Here is an 18520-nt window from a genome sequence, read left to right on the forward strand (position 1 = left end):
AACCCTTATAGATTCGTCATGTCTATCTGTCTGTCTGTCTGTCTGTCCGTCCGTATGTCACAGCCACTTTTTTCCGAAACTATAAGAACTATACTATTGAAACTTGGTAAGTAGATGTATTCTGTGAACCGCATTTAAAAGATTTTCACACAAAAATAGAAAATAAACAATAAATTTTGGGGGTTCCCCATACTTAGAACTAAAACTCAAAAATTTTTTTTTTCATCAAACCCATACGTGTGGGATATCTATGGATAGGTCTTCAAAAATGATATTGAGGTTTCTAATATCATTTTTTTCTAAACTGAATAGTTTGCGCGAGAGATACTTCCAAAGTGGTAAAATGTGTCCCCCCCCCCCTGTAACTTCTAAAATAAGAGAATGATAAAAGTAAAAAAAAATATATGATGTACATTTTACCATGCAAACTTCCACCGAAAATTGGTTTGAACGAGATCTAGTAAGTAGTTTTTTTTATACGTCATAAATCGCCTAAATACCCCTTCATGGGCGAGTCCGACTCGCACTAGGCCGCTTTTTTCTTAGAAATACAATGAAAATATTAACCATACAAAACAATTTGGCCCGCAATTAAAACGACACACAAGTTACGAGATATGAGCTTTTTAAAGTAACTGTCAACGCTTGTTGGCAAAATAAAAAGCTCGTACTTATTTCGTAATGTCATGTTATGTCTCGTAATGCCTGCAGTATACATATTGCTCATCGGTAAATTTTCAAAAAATAATTACGGGGGTCATAATTAAATGTAAATAAACTTCTTAATTAATGATAACACAGATACATTTAATATCTGGTTTAATTTATTGCCCGTATTGGATTTACACACTGTAGACTAACCGCTAATTTCTGTTATCATTTGTCATATCCATTCATATCATATTTATTTACAGTAGGTAGGTATTGTATATGGCTGAAAAAGCGCAATAGATGTACTATTTCATTCTTTTATCGTAAGAAATGGTCAAATTTTAGCAAACCCCGATAAGTAAGTATCCTGTAAATATAGGATTCCTATATATTATAAGTAGGCACTACATTTTCTGATGGCACTGTTGGAATTAGGTAGGATTCACAACACAATACGTTGACTAACCTCCTTACATTATTCTGAGTTACCATGGTTGTTTTTATAAACAAATATGTCACTATGAAAATAAACATAGAACTGAAGATACGTTTTTTATTATAACGGTTATGGTCCCAGTTTAAAGATGGATAAAGAATTAATAACGGGCATTGGCATGCTGCAGAAATTCAGTGCGGAAAACTACCTACAATGGAAGTTCCAATTAAAGTGCGCTTTAAAAGCGAAAGGTCTAGGGAAGTTTATAGAAAGTGAAGCAAGTGGATCCGCTGCCACGAGTGCGAGTACCGGCGGCACTGGGGAGGGCCTGGCGGCAGGGGACCTGCAAGAGCGGCAAGATGCGGCCGCAATGTTCATAATCACATCGTCTTTGACGTATGAACAGATGGTAATTATTGAAAACTGTACATCAGCGAGGCAGATGATAGATAAATTTGACGCTGTTTATGCTCAAAAATCTGAATTTAACAAAATGTCTCTTCATGAACGTTTCTACGCATATAAGATGAAAGAGAAAGATGGTGTTGCACAACACATTGCAAAAGTTGAATCACTGGCGAAGCAAATAAAAGAGGCCGGAGACAACATAAGTGACTCGGCAATTATTACAAAAATTATTGGCAGTCTGCCAACTAAATATAGAAACGTTAGACAAGCATGGCTATCGATGGATGCTTCAAAACAAACAATAGCTAACTTAACTGCAAGGCTTCTGGATGAAGAAGCAAGTCTTGGCAATGATGATATCGCCGATCCTATTGCCTTAGCTACTGTCACTAAGAACTCATATCCTGAGAGAAGATCTTTTGTAAGGCCTAAAATTTGTTACTATTGTCAAAAGCAAGGACATATAGCTAAAGATTGCTATTTGCGAAAACGAAGCTTTAACAAATCAAACTCAGGAGCAAATATGACGTACTCGGCATTCATGGTCAAAACCTATACAGAAAACTTACAAGCTGGAGACAATGACATCTGGTATTTAGACAGTGGAGCTTCATCTCATATGACCAGCAGATTAGATTTTTTTAAACAAATTGACGAGTGCCCAATAAAATCAGTGCGACTCGGTGACAACTATCAACTGAGCGTTGAAGGGGCAGGAACAGTCTATATTAAAAAGTTGCTCGATAACCAGTGGTACGACTCTCAAATTAACGACATACTATATGTTCCACAACTTAAGAAAAACCTAATCTCTGAAGGAGTTTTAACCGAAAAAGGCTACACAATTACCAAAGAAAAGTGGCATGTATATATATTAGATGCCAAAAAAAGGTTGGTGGCCTATGCACACAAACAACCTAATAATCTTCATCGATTACTATTTAAAACCGCTTTACATGAAACTCTGGCTGGCGATGTCAATGCTGTGACAGCTGACAATAATTTAAAACTCTGGCATGACAGGCTCTGCCATATAAACATTAACTATTTGAAAATTTTGATAAACAATGGAACTTTACACGGAATTTCTCAAAATGATTTTAAAGATTTCTTTTGTGAGGCATGTGCTTATGGAAAGCAACACCGACTCCCATTTCCTGCAAAACCAGACACGGAGAAGAGGGTATGCCGCCCTGGCGAAATTATTTATTCAGATGTATGCGGGCCTATGTCAACACCTTCGATATCTGGTTTTAAATATTTCGTTCTATTTAAAGATGCATGTACCGGTTACCGAATTGCATTCTACATAAAACACAAGAGTGATGTCTTTGAAAACTTCAAAGAATTTCTACGATTAATTCAAAACAAATTTGGTCGTCCTCTGAGAGTACTACATACAGATTGTGGCGGAGAATACTGCAATAATGAACTTAAAGCTTTTCTAAATAATTTTGGAATAACTTTGGAAACAACAGCACCATACACGCCTGAACAAAACTCGCGTGCCGAACGCGACATGCGCACAATTATGGAATCAGCGCGAACCATGCTCCAAAATTCTAAGCGCCCCAAGCATCTTTGGGCCGAAGCTGTCAATTGTGCCATATATGTTCTGAACAGAACTCCTACTAAACAGACGCCGAATTCAACCCCTTATCAGGAGTGGACTGGAGAGAAAGCCTATGTAAATCATACGAAAATTTTTGGCTGCGACGCATATATGCACATACCAAACCAGTTGAGACGAAAACTTGACTCGAAGAGTAAAAAATTAGTTTTCGTTGGCTATGACGGGAACTCTACCAATTACCGTCTTTATGATCCTGTTACTAAGAAGGTACACATTTCACATAATGTACTTTTTAATGAATCGTCGTTTACTGGTGAGCAAGGAGACCACGATCAACCATTGCAGTTTGTAATAGATGATAACGTTGAACAGAATGTTATGACTGAACCCCGCAACCTAGTTCTAATAGAAGACGTTACCGGCACTGGTCAAGCTTCAATGGAGGAAAATCATAACCTAATAGATACTTTCTTTGATACTAACGAAACATCAACTGTAGAAGACTTAAATGTGACAAGAATGTTGAGACCGAGAGAAAATCTCAAAGCTCCAAGCCGATATGAGGCCAATATCATTTCCGAAGAACCACGCACTTACGAAGAAGCAATGAAAAGCCATGATGTAGATGAATGGAAAGGTGCCATAGACGAGGAACTGAAGTCCTTAAAAGAAAACAAAACCTGGGAAATCACTGAATTACCAGATGGAAAGAAACCAATAACATCTAAGTGGGTATTTAAAAGGAAAATTAATCCAGATGGCACAATTTTACGCTATAAAGCACGACTTATGGCAAGAGGATTTGACCAGAAACCTGGAATAGATTACTGTGAGACTTTTTCTCCAACAACCAGGTACGATTCAATAAGAATTCTACTTGCAGTTTGTGCCGATAAAAAATATGAAATGACCCAGTTTGATGTAAAGACAGCGTTTTTATACGGAAATCTAGATGAAGAAATATACATGCTGCCACCGCAAGGACTTGACATAGATGCGAAGAAAGTATGTAAACTGAAACGTTCTCTTTATGGACTTAAGCAAGCTCCACGGTGCTGGAATAGAAAACTTGATGAATTCCTAAGGCAAATTGGATTTCAAAGTATACAAGCAGACTCATGTGTCTATGTGGGACTACTAGATAATGAAAGAGTGATACTCATAATTTATGTAGATGATGGACTTTTGTTCTCTAAGAAGAAATCTACACTTACAATGTTCCTTAACCTATTTAGAAAGCAGTTTGAAATAACAGTCGAGGAAAATCCAAGATACTTTGTTGGTTTAGAAATGGAAAAGAATATAAAAAACGGCACAATTCATATTCACCAATCAAACTACGTGAAGAATATGTTAAAAAGGTTTAACATGATCGATGCTAAGTCGGTGAGTATTCCAATTGAAACCAGCACCGTTGCTACCTGCGATGACATTGACAAGAATGCACCATACAGAGAGGTTGTTGGATGTCTGATTTATCTCGCAACTACAACTAGACCAGACATTTCCTATGCAGTGGGAGTTGCGAGTAGATACTTAACTAACTATACTGCGTCCCACTGGCATCTTGTAAAGAGAATCATGCGCTATCTCGCAGGCACTTCACAGCTTGGTTTATTGTACAGTGGCAGTGGTGACCCACATCTAACTGGCTTTTCTGATGCTGATTATGCTACAGATTCAGAGTCTAGAAGGTCGACGACAGGGTATCTGTTTTTAATGAACGGCGGACCAATCACTTGGAGTAGCCGTCGCCAGCCTTCAGTTGCTCTTTCAACGACAGAATCAGAATATATGGCTTTGTGTGATGCAACAAAGGAAGCTATGTGGATTCGCCAATTCCTGAACCAAATTGATGAGAGTTTGAACTGCAAACCTTTGAACATATATGTCGACAACCAGAGTGCTATAAAACTGGTTAAAAATCCAGAATTTCACAAGCGCTCAAAACATATAGACGTTCGATATCATTACGTACGTGAACGTTACGAGGCTGGAGACATAACTGTCACATATGTCAATACAGAAGACCAACTTGCAGACGGTTTAACGAAGCCTCTCCCGAAAGACAAATTTATAAGATTTAAAAACAACATACTGATATGAAAATTTTCATTTAGTGGGAGTCATTATGACAATTATTTTTTTTATTTAAAGAGTGGGAGTCACTGGTGTAGAAGCTGGTTTTTTTTTTAAATATTTATATTATGTTATTATGTTTTTGCTATATCCTACCTAAGTGGGAGTGTTGGAATTAGGTAGGATTCACAACACAATACGTTGACTAACCTCCTTACATTATTCTGAGTTACCATGGTTGTTTTTATAAACAAATATGTCACTATGAAAATAAACATAGAACTGAAGATACGTTTTTTATTATAACAGGCACTACATGTTAATTAATGTTAGGTACTTAACGATTAACTAATCGAAGGATAAAAAGCGGCCGAGTGCGAGTCGGACTCGCCCATGAAGGGTTCCGTATTTAGGCGATTTATGACGTATAAAAAAAAACTACTTACTAGATCTCGTTCAAACCAATTTTCGGTGGAAGTTTACATGGTAATGTACATCATATATTTTTTTTAGTTTTATCATTCTCTTATTTTAGAAGTTACAGGGGGGGGGACACACATTTTACCACTTTGGAAGTGTCTCTCGCGCAAACTATCCAGTTTAGAAAAAAATGATATTAGAAACCTCAATATCATTTTTGAAGACCTTTCCATAGATACCCCACACGTATGGGTTTGATGAAAAAAAAATTTTTGAGTTTCAGTTCGAAGTATGGGGAACCCCAAAAATGTATTGTTTGTTTTCTATTTTTGTGTGAAAATCTTAATGCGGTTCACAGAATACATCTACTTACCAAGTTTCAACAGTATAGTTCTTATAGTTTCGGAGAAAAGTGGCTGTGACATACGGACGGACAGACAGACGGACAGACGGACAGACAGACAGACAGACATGACGAATCTATAAGGGTTCCGTTTTTTGCCATTTGGCTACGGAACCCTAAAAAGTGTACGTCTCTGGATCTCAGTCTCAGTAGTTGATATTAATAAACGTGCTCGATTTTTCATACGTCCAACCGACCATGTTGCGTATCTAGTAGTAGTAACCTTATGTTTTTCAATAAGGTTCACGAATTAGGTAAATAAAATTGTGTAGGTCTGACAACTTTATATCGGCATATTTTTCTATAATATAATAATTATAATGACAAATATTGATATCAATAACACTTGTACAAACTTTAAAAATTACATAAATACAAAAAGTATCACCAGGAACTTTGTCATGCCTCATCAATATTATTTAAAATAAATTTAGCTGTCATCAGCATCACTGGGATGACACGAGTAAGGACTAACTCACGTAGCACCGAACCATGGCGACCAAGAGCGTCGTCCGGCACTCGATCAACTGATTCTCTTACATATGCCCATGCCCATGCCGTGCGCGTCTTGCTCGTGTCGACCGGGAAATGGGGACACTCGTCAAAATTGCGGAGAAGAAACAGTTTCAAAACTGAATCTGCGAGTTGTAACTGCTGACTAAATAAAACGTTAATTACCCATTGTAAAAGTAATTGGCTCAGGAGTCAGGCACAGCTCGAGCACGGCGTGATGGCTGTGGCACGGGGCACGGTGTAGCGTAAAGGATGACTCACGCTAGACCGGGCCGGGGCTGGGCCGAAGCTTCCGCCGCTTCGTTTTCTATAGAAAGCACCACGTGATCAACAATCAGCCGTCATAGAAAAGAACATGTCGGACGCCTCGGCCCGGGCCCGGCCTGGTCTAGCGTGAGTCATCCTTAAGTCATCCTTAACAAAATACACCTATAGAAGTCATTATAATACTTAATCTCAATATCACACCCACCGACCAAGATAAACACTGCAAACTCGAGGACAGGAATTTTGCTAATAATTTAGTTTTCTAAAATATTATGAATTTTTCATAGGAAACACAATAGAAAAAAATTGCATCCCAAAAAACAAATTAATTTGAGAACTATAGTCGAACCAAGCTACCTTCGCATAGGGCTCCCCTCAGGGTGTGGAAGTGTAAAATTTTTGTCATGGACATTTGACGTTAATGATAACATGGTACAGTAAGTACATACTTTGTCAATGCAATTTGCAAAATCTGAGTTGAGTTAGCCTGTTCCAACTCGACATGTCGAAAGGTTGACATGAGTAGTGTTCCCTTTTTTAATGTGTTTGGGGAGTGTATAGGTATATCTTGATCTACTGTTTGTGGACTAAAAGAAATATGTCCAAGTCTGCCGTTTCCCCATTATTCTGACTTATCAGTTTTTAGTCCACCGCTTGGTAGTGGAGGCGGAGGCACATTAGGTATAGCGGGGTCCTTCGACGCATAGTTGAGGAGGTTAAGGTCATTTGGTTCGGAGGGAGGCGCGTCTGCACTTTGCGCAGGTGCGGGCGCTGGCGCTGCGGGCCCAGCCCTGGCGGGAACCAGCGCAGGACCTTGCGGTACCAATGTATTCGCCAATGGTCTATATAAAGGCGGCAAATTTGCGTACGGGTTAAAGCTAAACGGATCATACGGGTCGTAGAATCTGAAGCCAGAGTACGTGTACGGGCTGTACGGGTAGGTGAATGGGCCGACTTGCGTGAATCCATTATAAGCTGGATTAACCCGTCCCAATGGCAAAACTTGAGAAGGCAAGCCGAATTCATTTAGCGGTATGGGGGATTCTGTGTTAGGCGGGAGCGGCGGCGCGGGCGTCGGTTTGTTGCTGTCGGATTCAGGCTGCGGCTCAGGTGGCGGAATCTCGCTGGAGGGAGTTTTATCCTCGGACGGAGCTTCTGCAGGATTCGGCGGTGACTCTGGGGATGGAGCAGGAGGTGCAGGTGCTGGCTGTCCCTTGGGAGATGGCGCAGGAACCGGGATCAAACCCTGCAATTAAACGAAGAGATAGTTATACAAACGCATTCAACTGTCGTTATGTGTAAAAAAATTGCGGTCAACTGTCGTTTAGTTTATCTAACAACAACTTGGAGGATACAACTAAACGGAGTAGCCATTAACAGGCTTTCCCCTCTGTCGAAAATAGGCGGCCATCGGTCATACACAATGTATGGACTGACGTTTATCTGACATGGCTATTTTTACGTTACGCATACATTTGACGTTCCCCTCCCCCGCAAAAATCGGCAGACTGTTTTGTACAGAAAATTACAGACATGGCGTCTCCGTTTGATTATATCCTCCAAGAACAACAACAACAAAATATTTTTTGTAGTACTTTTGTATTACTTATTATCTTCATTCAAGGGCTCCTTTGAGACTTAGGTGTACTTCGAACTCTACATGTACTAGGTACTTTGTAAACCATGTCAATGATAACATACATTACTGATAGGGTAGTCCCCATACACGAAAGGCGAGTACGGGAAGCCGAAGGGGTCGTGCAACACCGGCTGATACACCGGGTAGGCTTTGCTGGGTTCCAGGTTCTGGTTGGATGTGATGAGCGCGTTGTACACCTTCGGCACCCGGCCCGGCTCCGGCGCCGGCGCCGCGCATGCTGCTCCAAGCAGCAACACGAGCTGAAATGTAATATAACAATTACTTAGTAATTTCTGATGTTTGGTATATCCGAAATTTATAATAACATTCAATTTCATTGTGCAATCGCTGTTTGGTAATATTAATCTAGTAACTTGTTTTACAACCTAATGGTGAAATAGGTACCTAAAAGATCAAAAGATCCTTTGTACCTGTACTCTTTCTTATGGAATTAGCAGAGAATAAGATAAAACATTTCTAATGAAATAACTTTATGCATAGGTCATTAACTAGGTATTTTTAGCATTTAGTTCGTTACGTGCTAATCAGAATCACCTGCCTGTGCAAAAAGTGAAACGTTTATACAGTTTTGCTTAGGTAAATCATCACCATCTTCAATTATACCCGTAACTACAGTATTAGCTGGGTTTTTCTAGCATACACGATTATCGTGATTGGTATCAGTTACTAGTATGTGCTAGTTGCTAGTAAATACTTTTAGCCTATAATTTTCCCCTGGTTATGATGGAAACTAGTTTATTGAATCTCATTAAATGCGTACAGCAATTAGGATTCGCCTTGAAAACAGCGTCAACTATTATATTGCATTGCCCGTCAAGTAATAACACCACCTACATACGAGCCACGTGCATTAGTACTGTAATCATGATAGATAACGTACACTCATGCATTTTAGTTTAATAATTCTTATTTTAAATTTAATATGAATAAAAAACCATCACATTGTACTTATTACCAATCACATTGAGTGGCAATGCAGCATTCTCGTGCAGCATGTTCAGAATACCTATGCATAATTATTTGCCCAAGTAATCGAATAAAAGCACTCGAACTGACTCGAAGCCGCTGATTGCCTTTCAACTAAAATATTTGTTTGACTTTTCAAAATAATAATTAAATACTTTAACTACATACTTCCATGCATAGGTATTTATAGTACTGCTAAAGTGACAGACAGATAGAACGGGTGGAGTTGAATAAAAGCTTGTAAAGCCGAGCATTGTTATAAATAATTCATAAATTGCGTATTGCATATGGAGCAACAACACCTGTAAATAAATATTTATATTATTGCATACCCTACAATCATACCATACATGTGGACTACGTGGGTATGCATTTTATTATTTAACTTATCGAATAAATTTTCTGACATGCATGAGACTTATTAAGCTTACATAGGGCCCTTTCAAGCATAACAACCGTATGTGACACTGGAACACCAATTTGAACACCGTAAAAAATTTAAAACTTTTGAAATGTAGGTAACTAGGTACCGTAAAACGGGGTGAGTAGGTTTCGCGGGGAGAGGTGGGTTATGAATGGGGAGAGAAAGTTTGAGAGGGGGGTGAGAAGGGATTTTAAGGCTACTGCTACAAAAATAATGTATTCCAATTTAAAATGGAGCTATAGTAATACGCATAATTAAAAAAAATTGATCCAACAATCTTCCAAAATCACCTTTGTATGAAAACCCCTCTCACCCCAAATACGAGGCACTACGGGCGGGGTGAGGTGGGTTTTCCTCTTTATCGTCAAAGTTATGAAATGAAACTACCCAAAATAAAATAAAAACTAAAATACAAACGTCCGGAACACTTATTATATACCTACACCATTCAGTTTTCATATGTAAAAATAAAATGTTATCGAGGTTTGAATTTCAGTTTTGCCCCTACTCACCCCATTTTACGGTAACTTCATGTAAGTATGTAGGTACGTGGGTAGTATATAATTTCTTATATACCTTCTCATGGAAGCGTGTGTCATTATTGCTAGAGTGCTAGTCCTAATATTTCTAAAATATTTTACTATTAATATTTTATACGTTTGTTACGCGTCGCTTGGTAGTGCAACGTTGTTGGCCTGTTTTTTCTATTGTGAATATTATTACCGTAGAGTTTCCTATCTTCACCTGGGTTTTGACACTTTTCCTAAAAAATCTCTCAAATTTGAAAGCATTTTAATCCATTAAGGCGAAAAAACGTTTTTTAGTGTTCCTAACTATCAGTATTCACAATTGAAACTTTGAATTTCATTGGTTAAGTTGGTAAAAAATGGCCTCAAAGGCAATAGGCGATGTTTGGGTATTTTTCCCAATCTTCGCCTACGGCATGCTTTACCGCTAATAATACACTTTTCTGTGACTAACACATGTTAAGTCGTATCTATTTGGAATGTGCTACTATACTATGAACCTTAATTACACCAGACTAGCCATATTTTAAAAAAACGGTGTAGTAGGCGAAGTTTGGTAACAGTCTGAAGTTGGTTTCATACATTTTCTATAACGAAGCTAGGGCTGCCAAAAATTAACCAACATGCCAAATAAAGGGGAGTAATGGTTTATAAGTAAAAAAATTATAATTTTTAACAAAAATATTTAATATTTAAACCTGGCTCGCTGAGCAACTTCTGTTGCTGACTGTACAAAAATATTTAAATTTGGAAACAAGTAATGCCATCCACCACCAATAGGGTATTTGACTACTAGTCAAATCAGTTTCTTTTTTCGAACTGTCAAAACGATTTTGCTACTATGGGGTTTATTATGTAACATTAGCATGTGACGTCACAATCAAGTTACCTATTGTTTATAGTTTTATACCGGTTTTAAAATATAAATTGTGTCTAAAAAATAACTGCTGTCTACGTTTCTCTATTAACCTTATGATGCTTTATTTCATGCATGGTGTAAAATAATTTATTTGAAATACTTACAGTCAAATACCCTATTAATGTGGTAAAACAAATTTGACAACCCTAGGGGTAGGCGAAATTTGGCAACAAGATGGACGCAAAATACCTTCACCAATGTTTTATCCAATTGTGACTTCTAAACGTAAGCTAGCCATTAAATAATAGTTTCATATGAAAAAGAAATAGTTATAGTATATAATCATGTAAAGAGTTTAACATTACCTGGTCTGTATCACTGTTAAAAACCGAAGTTCAAACACTGGCTTAAAAAAACGTGTGGTCGGCGTCGCGAAAAAACCTCACTGAACGTAAACTGTGTGAAGTTAGCCGCAGATTGTTCGAAGAATGTTGACACCCGTAAAAAATACTTTGTATTTAGTAGTTTTATGTAAGGCTTACATTAGAAACATTTTGTTAATGGCAACTTTTGTCAAAGTAGGCGAAAATAGGGAGCCCAGGCAAAGATACGAAACTCTACGGTACATGTTTTCAGAGCGTGCACGCTTTTGTTGTCAGGAAGCTAATTTGATTATAATTCAATCACTTAATTGGATGACCTTATTGCCAATATGTGGGGATCGGTATAACAAAGAAACTTTACTGTTGCAACTACATACTTAAATAGTAAAGTAATACAAAGTATTTCGAAAAAAAAATTCTAAATAAAAAAAAGCGCTGTTAGCAAACCTTCTTAGCTCTTATTATTTTGAAGACTATTATTGAATTCACTTCAATGATTTACAAAAAAAAACGTTTTTATTCCCCTCTTTTTTATTTACCTATTGAAATATGTATATACAAACTAAATAATTAATTTCTTTTAGTAATACACTGTATATATCTTGTTTGTAAATAAATGATTATAAAAAACTAAATAATCTAAATCGAATCCAATAAATTGTCATTTTCATGTTCAAAATGGATCGCAGTGCCGATCGATTAAGCCGAGTTCTAATTGCATCTTCCCGGTTGTAGCGCCTTACAGGCACTCGACAATAAGTTCAGTATCTTTTGCTTGAAACAACAAACAATTTCCCGTCTTTCGGCTGCTCACAAAATTTAACCCACTCTTATAATTATACTGAACCTCGTCATCGTATCAATGATACATTGAGACTTTTTGTTCTGCGTTCCATTTCTTAGACCTTGAGGGTGCGGCCAAGGCACGGCATTGTGTGTCGACTTCCGGATCACAGCCGGACACGACCTGCGACTTATTCGGTCATCAAGATTCGAAACGAACAATTAAAGGGCTAAATTTCCATAAAATCAATTTTACTTGATATCTTTTGCAATCAAATCGTCGAATGAAATTTGAAACGAAGGGTTCTTGCGGTCACATTGCGATATGTAGGGATGCATATAAACAAACGGCAAATATTGATCATCTTTCGTCAAGCGTACAAATAGGTTCACGCAACTAAATACAGAATAAGGTACTAAACCATTTGTAAACAAGTATCATATTAATTGATGTCATAAGTAAACTGATTATTTTATTACGCAAAGTACTAGCGACACCCGCGTGCATAATGTGTGTAGATAATAATGAGCTACGCCAACATACTTCACATTTTGTTTGCAAAATAATTAAACCAGATTAATGGTCCACCCACAGACGCAGATAATCTAATGTTTGAACTCATGTAGCCGTTGGGCGTATGATTCCAAGGATTAAAATATTGTCATGCCAATTAATGAGTAACATAAATATTACTCAATGAAACTGAATGTAATTTATGCATATTGTCACAGACCCCAGGCTCTGTTTTGAGGCTGATTTGATGCCGAGCTGGTAGTTACAGATATATGAGTACCTAAGCATGATACCTACTAACAAGATGGGGCAAGCGTTACTTTATCTATCTCACTGTGCTTTATTATTTAAAGGCAGACGCCTTATTCGCCAGGTGCGAAGTCGGTGGAGGGGGAAGTGGCGCTGATCGTCACAAACACAGGTAATCTTATGGAATGTCCGCCATTAGTACTAGCGGTAGCCGCTTGAACTAATTTTACTCCATAAGATTTAACGTAGAAAGTCTGCCAAAATGAGGGCAGCACCAGTCGTGCACCTAACGAATACTATCTTTATACGACTCATGAAAACTTAAAACGTTTTTTGAAAACTAACGACCCGTCCCAGCTTCGCACGGGTTACACAAAACCTTAAAAAATTGTATATCTTAACCTTCCCCAAGAATCCATCTATTTATAGGTGAAAACCGCATACAAATCCGTTCAGTAGTTTTTGTGTTAATCGCGAACATAGAGACAAGACAGACAGACGCGATGGGGGACTTTTTTGTAATATGTGGCGATCATAATATGTAGTGTAATAAAAACGACCACTAGATGCATGGGCCTACTGAATCGATGTATTCAATTACTAGAGATGTAGATATAAGTTAATGGCCGCATTGGTCACATAATGTGTCTAGTTTGAGGTTTCGCAACATGGCATGTGAAACCAGCGGTCGTGGGTGCAGTAAAGTACATTGTCAGGAGATAATATCTGTGTCCTAACAATTTGAGACACATTAACCTACATGTAGATGAACTTGAAGCTTTGCACAAGGTGTTGACTTTGCACGTAATTAATTGGTCTATTGTTTTGACTAATTTGACAATGACAGCGTTTACACGGTGACTTTGGCACAATTTTAGCAAAAAACAATAGTATTTAAACTAAAGATGTGCAAGTTGCAGAAAGTTTCCATAAAATTCTATAAATTTTCGGAAATTTCATGATACTTTCACTAGGAAATATGGGAAATTTAAATTTAAAATTGGAAAGTTTCAATTCTCATACAAAAATGTAAGATGTTTCCGAATTTTTCCTACGTTAAATTACCGAAACATTTCGCAACATTGGAAAGTTTCCTTAGACATATCAGTAATTTAAACTACTGTTTAACCACTTACTGTTTAAAAGACGTCTGCAAACGATATCACAAATAAAGGAAAAGTGGAAAAACTTTCTGTGTAACTTACTTGATGAGTTGATGACAATCGAACGATATTTTATGACAGACGATTCCACGTGAGCCAAAAATAAAGGGATTTTATTATTACATATATCGTGTTGTTAAATAGCAAGTGAGGAATTAATCGATTAATTAATTTGATATAATCAGTCTTAATCATAATATGCTTTAAGGAAAGCTGTTATGAATATTTGGCTTTAAACTTTTTAAAACTAATTTTTCCAATGCAGGTTGACGTTAATGAGCAAATAAAAAATATCCTAACCTACCGGTTTATTTAGCACATAATTTGTATAACTAAATAATGGCTAGCGAGTTCCTTTGATAGATACTGTTTTTACGCTTCACGATCTGTACATGTAATAAGTTTTGCTTTATAAATAGTGCTATTCCATTGTGTCCCCACACAAACGGCTCCTAACCCATGACCAATTGAAATGCCAAGGCCTCATCGAACCGTCCATAGTTCGATGTACTCTGGCTAGTAGTTATAAACTCCCGAATATCTTCAATACTCTTTAAAAAAGTACCTGATTGCCGCAGAGAGTATTAGGGTCATTATAGGGTATTTGTGTTTATTTTATATGTAGGTAATAGTATAGAGGTAACTACTTAGGTATGTGTAGATGTCGTTTGTTCATTATCATTTATAGAGATATGTTAAATATTCTGTAGCTAGTAATAGGTAGAAATAGGAGCTAGCCCATAGAATTTGTATAATAATGTGATTACTTATCTTCTAACTTTTAAATATATTTAGACCCTTCAAAGAATGATCGTTTCATGATGATTTAAACGTTATGTAGGACTACATCTTCTATTCCAACGATTTACCTACTAACTGATCGGTTTTAAACTAAACCTCATGTTAACACACTATGAAATATTAGACCATAGAAGGTCTGTTAATTGATTTACCTCAAAATATTTATTTACGTAACTCAAATCACGCAGCTTGTCCACTTTACAACAAAGGCACTCCTCTTAAGGTACTTATTGCATAGCACATCATAAGTTTAAAGATGTCACAAGACAAGGTTGAAGCATATAGTTTTGCATAAATGGACAATAAAGTATTAAGCAAAATTTTAAAGGTTTCCATTTAATCGTATTCCAATAAAACCTGCGAGTCAGTATCAGAAAGATAAATGGTGTAACATTTACAACGAGGCCTGTGCATCATTGTGCATTCTCAGTTAAGGCTGTAGAGGTCGGTGACCCTGCGCTTGCACAGCCTGCGCAGACTATTGAGCTGCATCTAAAAGCACGAAGTTCCCTATTCATTAAACGATGGCAAATTTTATTTATGTATTTTACAAGTTCTACTTGAGATTTACCTTTACCTAGTTACTAATACCTTTTATTTTATTCACATATCCGTTTCAGTCTAAGTATTTATCTCCTTTTTCTAATTAACCGAAGCGTTAGCGAAGGTCTCCGATTTGACTCGGGCAAACTGCTTTCGTATGTCCGGATGTTCTCTGCAGGTCGCGCAATTCACAACGGATTCTCGTGAAATTTTTCTGTCGTTTCGTTGTTTGGATAATGTTCGAAATGGTGCAAACTTAGCATAAAGGACTTAAAAAGTGCTATTATTCAATTTACGACCACTGTAATAAATAGTTGAGATTGTTAAATAGGTATTTTACAGCGCGTAAACTTGACAAAATCAAAAAAGAAATCTAAATTATGAAAACCCTTGCTATAAATATAGCATATTGTTGCAAGCAAAATAATTCGGAATCAAATTTAAATTATGAAATAAATATCATAATTTTACCTAACTATAATTTTATTATGCCGCTTTGCGCGTACAAGCGTGTAAAATCTATTTAAGATAAGTAGTCACTGACACGTTCGGTAGTTATTGACACCGCGGTAAGATTACACGTTATACCCACTGCTACAGACAATAGAGCATAAAAAGCCATCAGACATACTGTAGAAAAAACAGAAGCGGAAAGAATGTGTTGTCACTAGTTTTATTATTTACTTATGCCTTATGCCTATTTTGTTGCGGTGCTAGAACGCCGGCGTTTCAGGCATGTGTAGTTAAAAAAATAAGGTAAATGTCGTAGTGTTTGACTGGCTAATTAATCCAAATATTAAAAGTTAACATTATTTCTGTCATATGTGGAAACGATTGGAGCATCGTCAAGTACGTTGTACATTTATGTAACGTAAGTCCATGGTTAATTCCCGACAGTTCATACCTACTTGTATTTGCCAAGATGCTTGTTGAAAACCATCCGCATATGTCAAGAAGTTGTTAGTAAAAAGCTAACTTTGTACGACTATTTGCCCGGCTTCTCGAGTGTAACAATAATTTACATATGCTGTACAGTAAACAAGAAACCACTATAGATTTTCTGCCGCGATAGTCTGCTTTAATCGTAGTTCTTTTAAAAGTTATTAAAGAAATAAGAAACAAAACCTTTAGCCAAAGGTAATCTTGTTGTATTCAGAGATCTCAATAGGAAGCATAATACTAGACATAAGGTCAATAAGTAAAAGTTATTCCTAGAACTAACCTAATCTAGATATTACTTATAATGATATGCGCGACGAATAATTGAATTGCAGTGTAAGTACCTACAGAGGTAGACTGAAGTATATAAATACGTACGTGTAATAATAACATTAGTTTTTACTTGCTACTTATAACTGAAATGAAAACATTCAGGTAATTACAAAACGAATTATACGAGATATGTAAGGGTTTAAAGGTAAGAGTTTAATTTATATGAACCAAAATATTAACTAGTGGCTGTGTGAGCTGTAGACCCCGCGATAAGCTTAAAAAATGTAATAATTACTAATAGACCTTATTTAGTCATTATCACAGCGAACTCACAATAGTCTTAAGTACCATAGATCTTACTGGCACTTTAGTCATTTATGCCAATTTCCGCCATTTCGGTTTTTTTTAACGAAACGTAAGAAAAATAAATATTTAATTACCAAACTTGCGCACACAAATTCACGAGAATCGATTGAGAAATGCGACCTGCAGAGGAGAACAACTAGACAAACAAATATAATTTTTGTTTTAGGCTTTTCGACTTTCTGCCAAAATAATCTTGCTTGGATTTTATTTATTAAAGGACATGTTTTATAATAAGGGATCTATTACTAATTGTTTATGATAGAAAATCACATGAAATTAAAACGAGAAATCCCGAGCAATAAATAACCTGTATAATAAAAGTTTATAATAAAGCTAGTTACTCACGTGCAGAAGCAGTGAGAGCCTCGTCATGTTGCGCGCGCGACGGCGAGTGGTTGTCGAATGGCTCTCTGACGGCGCCCGCGCAGGTCAACTCGTGCGCTGCTGGAAGAGCCTTGGACTTATCAAAGCACACGCTATAAGGTGCATGTACACGGCGGTAATAACAAATGTGATCTGTTTACGATTTGCAGTTTGCTGTCAACTAGCACACGACAACCCGACTTACATACTCGAGTTCTGTAATTTTTCATCGTATTTTATTTACTAGGAAAGAGGAGGAGGTTTAAATTCTTAGGTTATTATATTAGACTCATTTGTCTCACCTCTCATCTTAGTGTAGTGAGTAGCAGTTTTTTTTGCAGAGGGTTCAAAATAACCCTCTGGGCGATAGGTAGAGGCGGACCACTCGTCGGCACACTAAGTTTTCATGCCAAGTGCTACGTCAAGTATGGAACCTATAGGGATATGTATGTAGTGTATGCATTCTTACTATCAAGTTTGTGCAAAGCTTCGTCAGAATCTACGGGTTAATTTAGTAGTAAATAAAAGTAAATAGTAATATTTATATTGCAAGATTTACACACCAAGTAAAAATTTGCAATGTCGCTTGGTGAAATATATGTACAGCACTACCGCTTCTAGATCTCTATATCTGGCGGCACGTCCTTGCTGGCGAATGCAGCGACACGCCCAGCGGCAGTGCTTTGTCCTACTAAACTGATAAGCTTTAAATTATTAAATTATAAGCCTTATTGCGAATCTTACCTTCTTGCGTTGGGCTAAATTAAGCATAATAATTATTGAGATGACCAGAGATGTGAAAAATACTTTATAAAAAGTATTTAAATACAAAATACAAATACTTCCTTGATATACTATTTCAAATGCAAAATACAAAATAGTTTTTGAATTTCTATTTAAAATACAAAATACGAAATAGGTATTTTCAAAATACTTTTTAAAAATACAAATACTTTG

At 36.9% G+C, this 18520-nt stretch overlaps 1 protein-coding gene across 1 annotated transcript; it reads right to left on the bottom strand.

Moving 5' to 3' along the window:
- Positions 1-7293: 7293 nt before the first annotated feature.
- On the bottom strand, positions 7294-17618 carry LOC134663150 (uncharacterized). Its single transcript, XM_063519494.1, has 3 exons — positions 17546-17618; positions 8452-8649; positions 7294-7996 (listed from the first exon to the last, which is right to left on the bottom strand). The coding sequence occupies exons 1-3, from the start codon at positions 17570-17572 to the stop codon at positions 7373-7375; spliced, it is 849 nt and encodes a 282-aa protein (XP_063375564.1). The 5' UTR covers positions 17573-17618; the 3' UTR covers positions 7294-7372.
- Positions 17619-18520: the final 902 nt, after the last annotated feature.

This window comes from Cydia amplana, chromosome 4, assembly GCF_948474715.1.
Source record: "Cydia amplana chromosome 4, ilCydAmpl1.1, whole genome shotgun sequence".
Lineage (NCBI taxonomy): Eukaryota > Metazoa > Arthropoda > Insecta > Lepidoptera > Tortricidae > Cydia > Cydia amplana.

Coding starts and splice junctions, on each gene's coding strand:
- LOC134663150 (XM_063519494.1), bottom strand. CDS start 17,572: ATGACGAGGCTCTCACTGCTTCTGCAC. Junction 8,650..17,545: donor GGCTCTCACTGCTTCTGCAC/GTGAGTAACTAG, acceptor ATTACATTTCAG/CTCGTGTTGCTGCTTGGAGC. Junction 7,997..8,451: donor GGGACTACCCTATCAGTAAT/GTATGTTATCAT, acceptor GTTTAATTGCAG/GGTTTGATCCCGGTTCCTGC.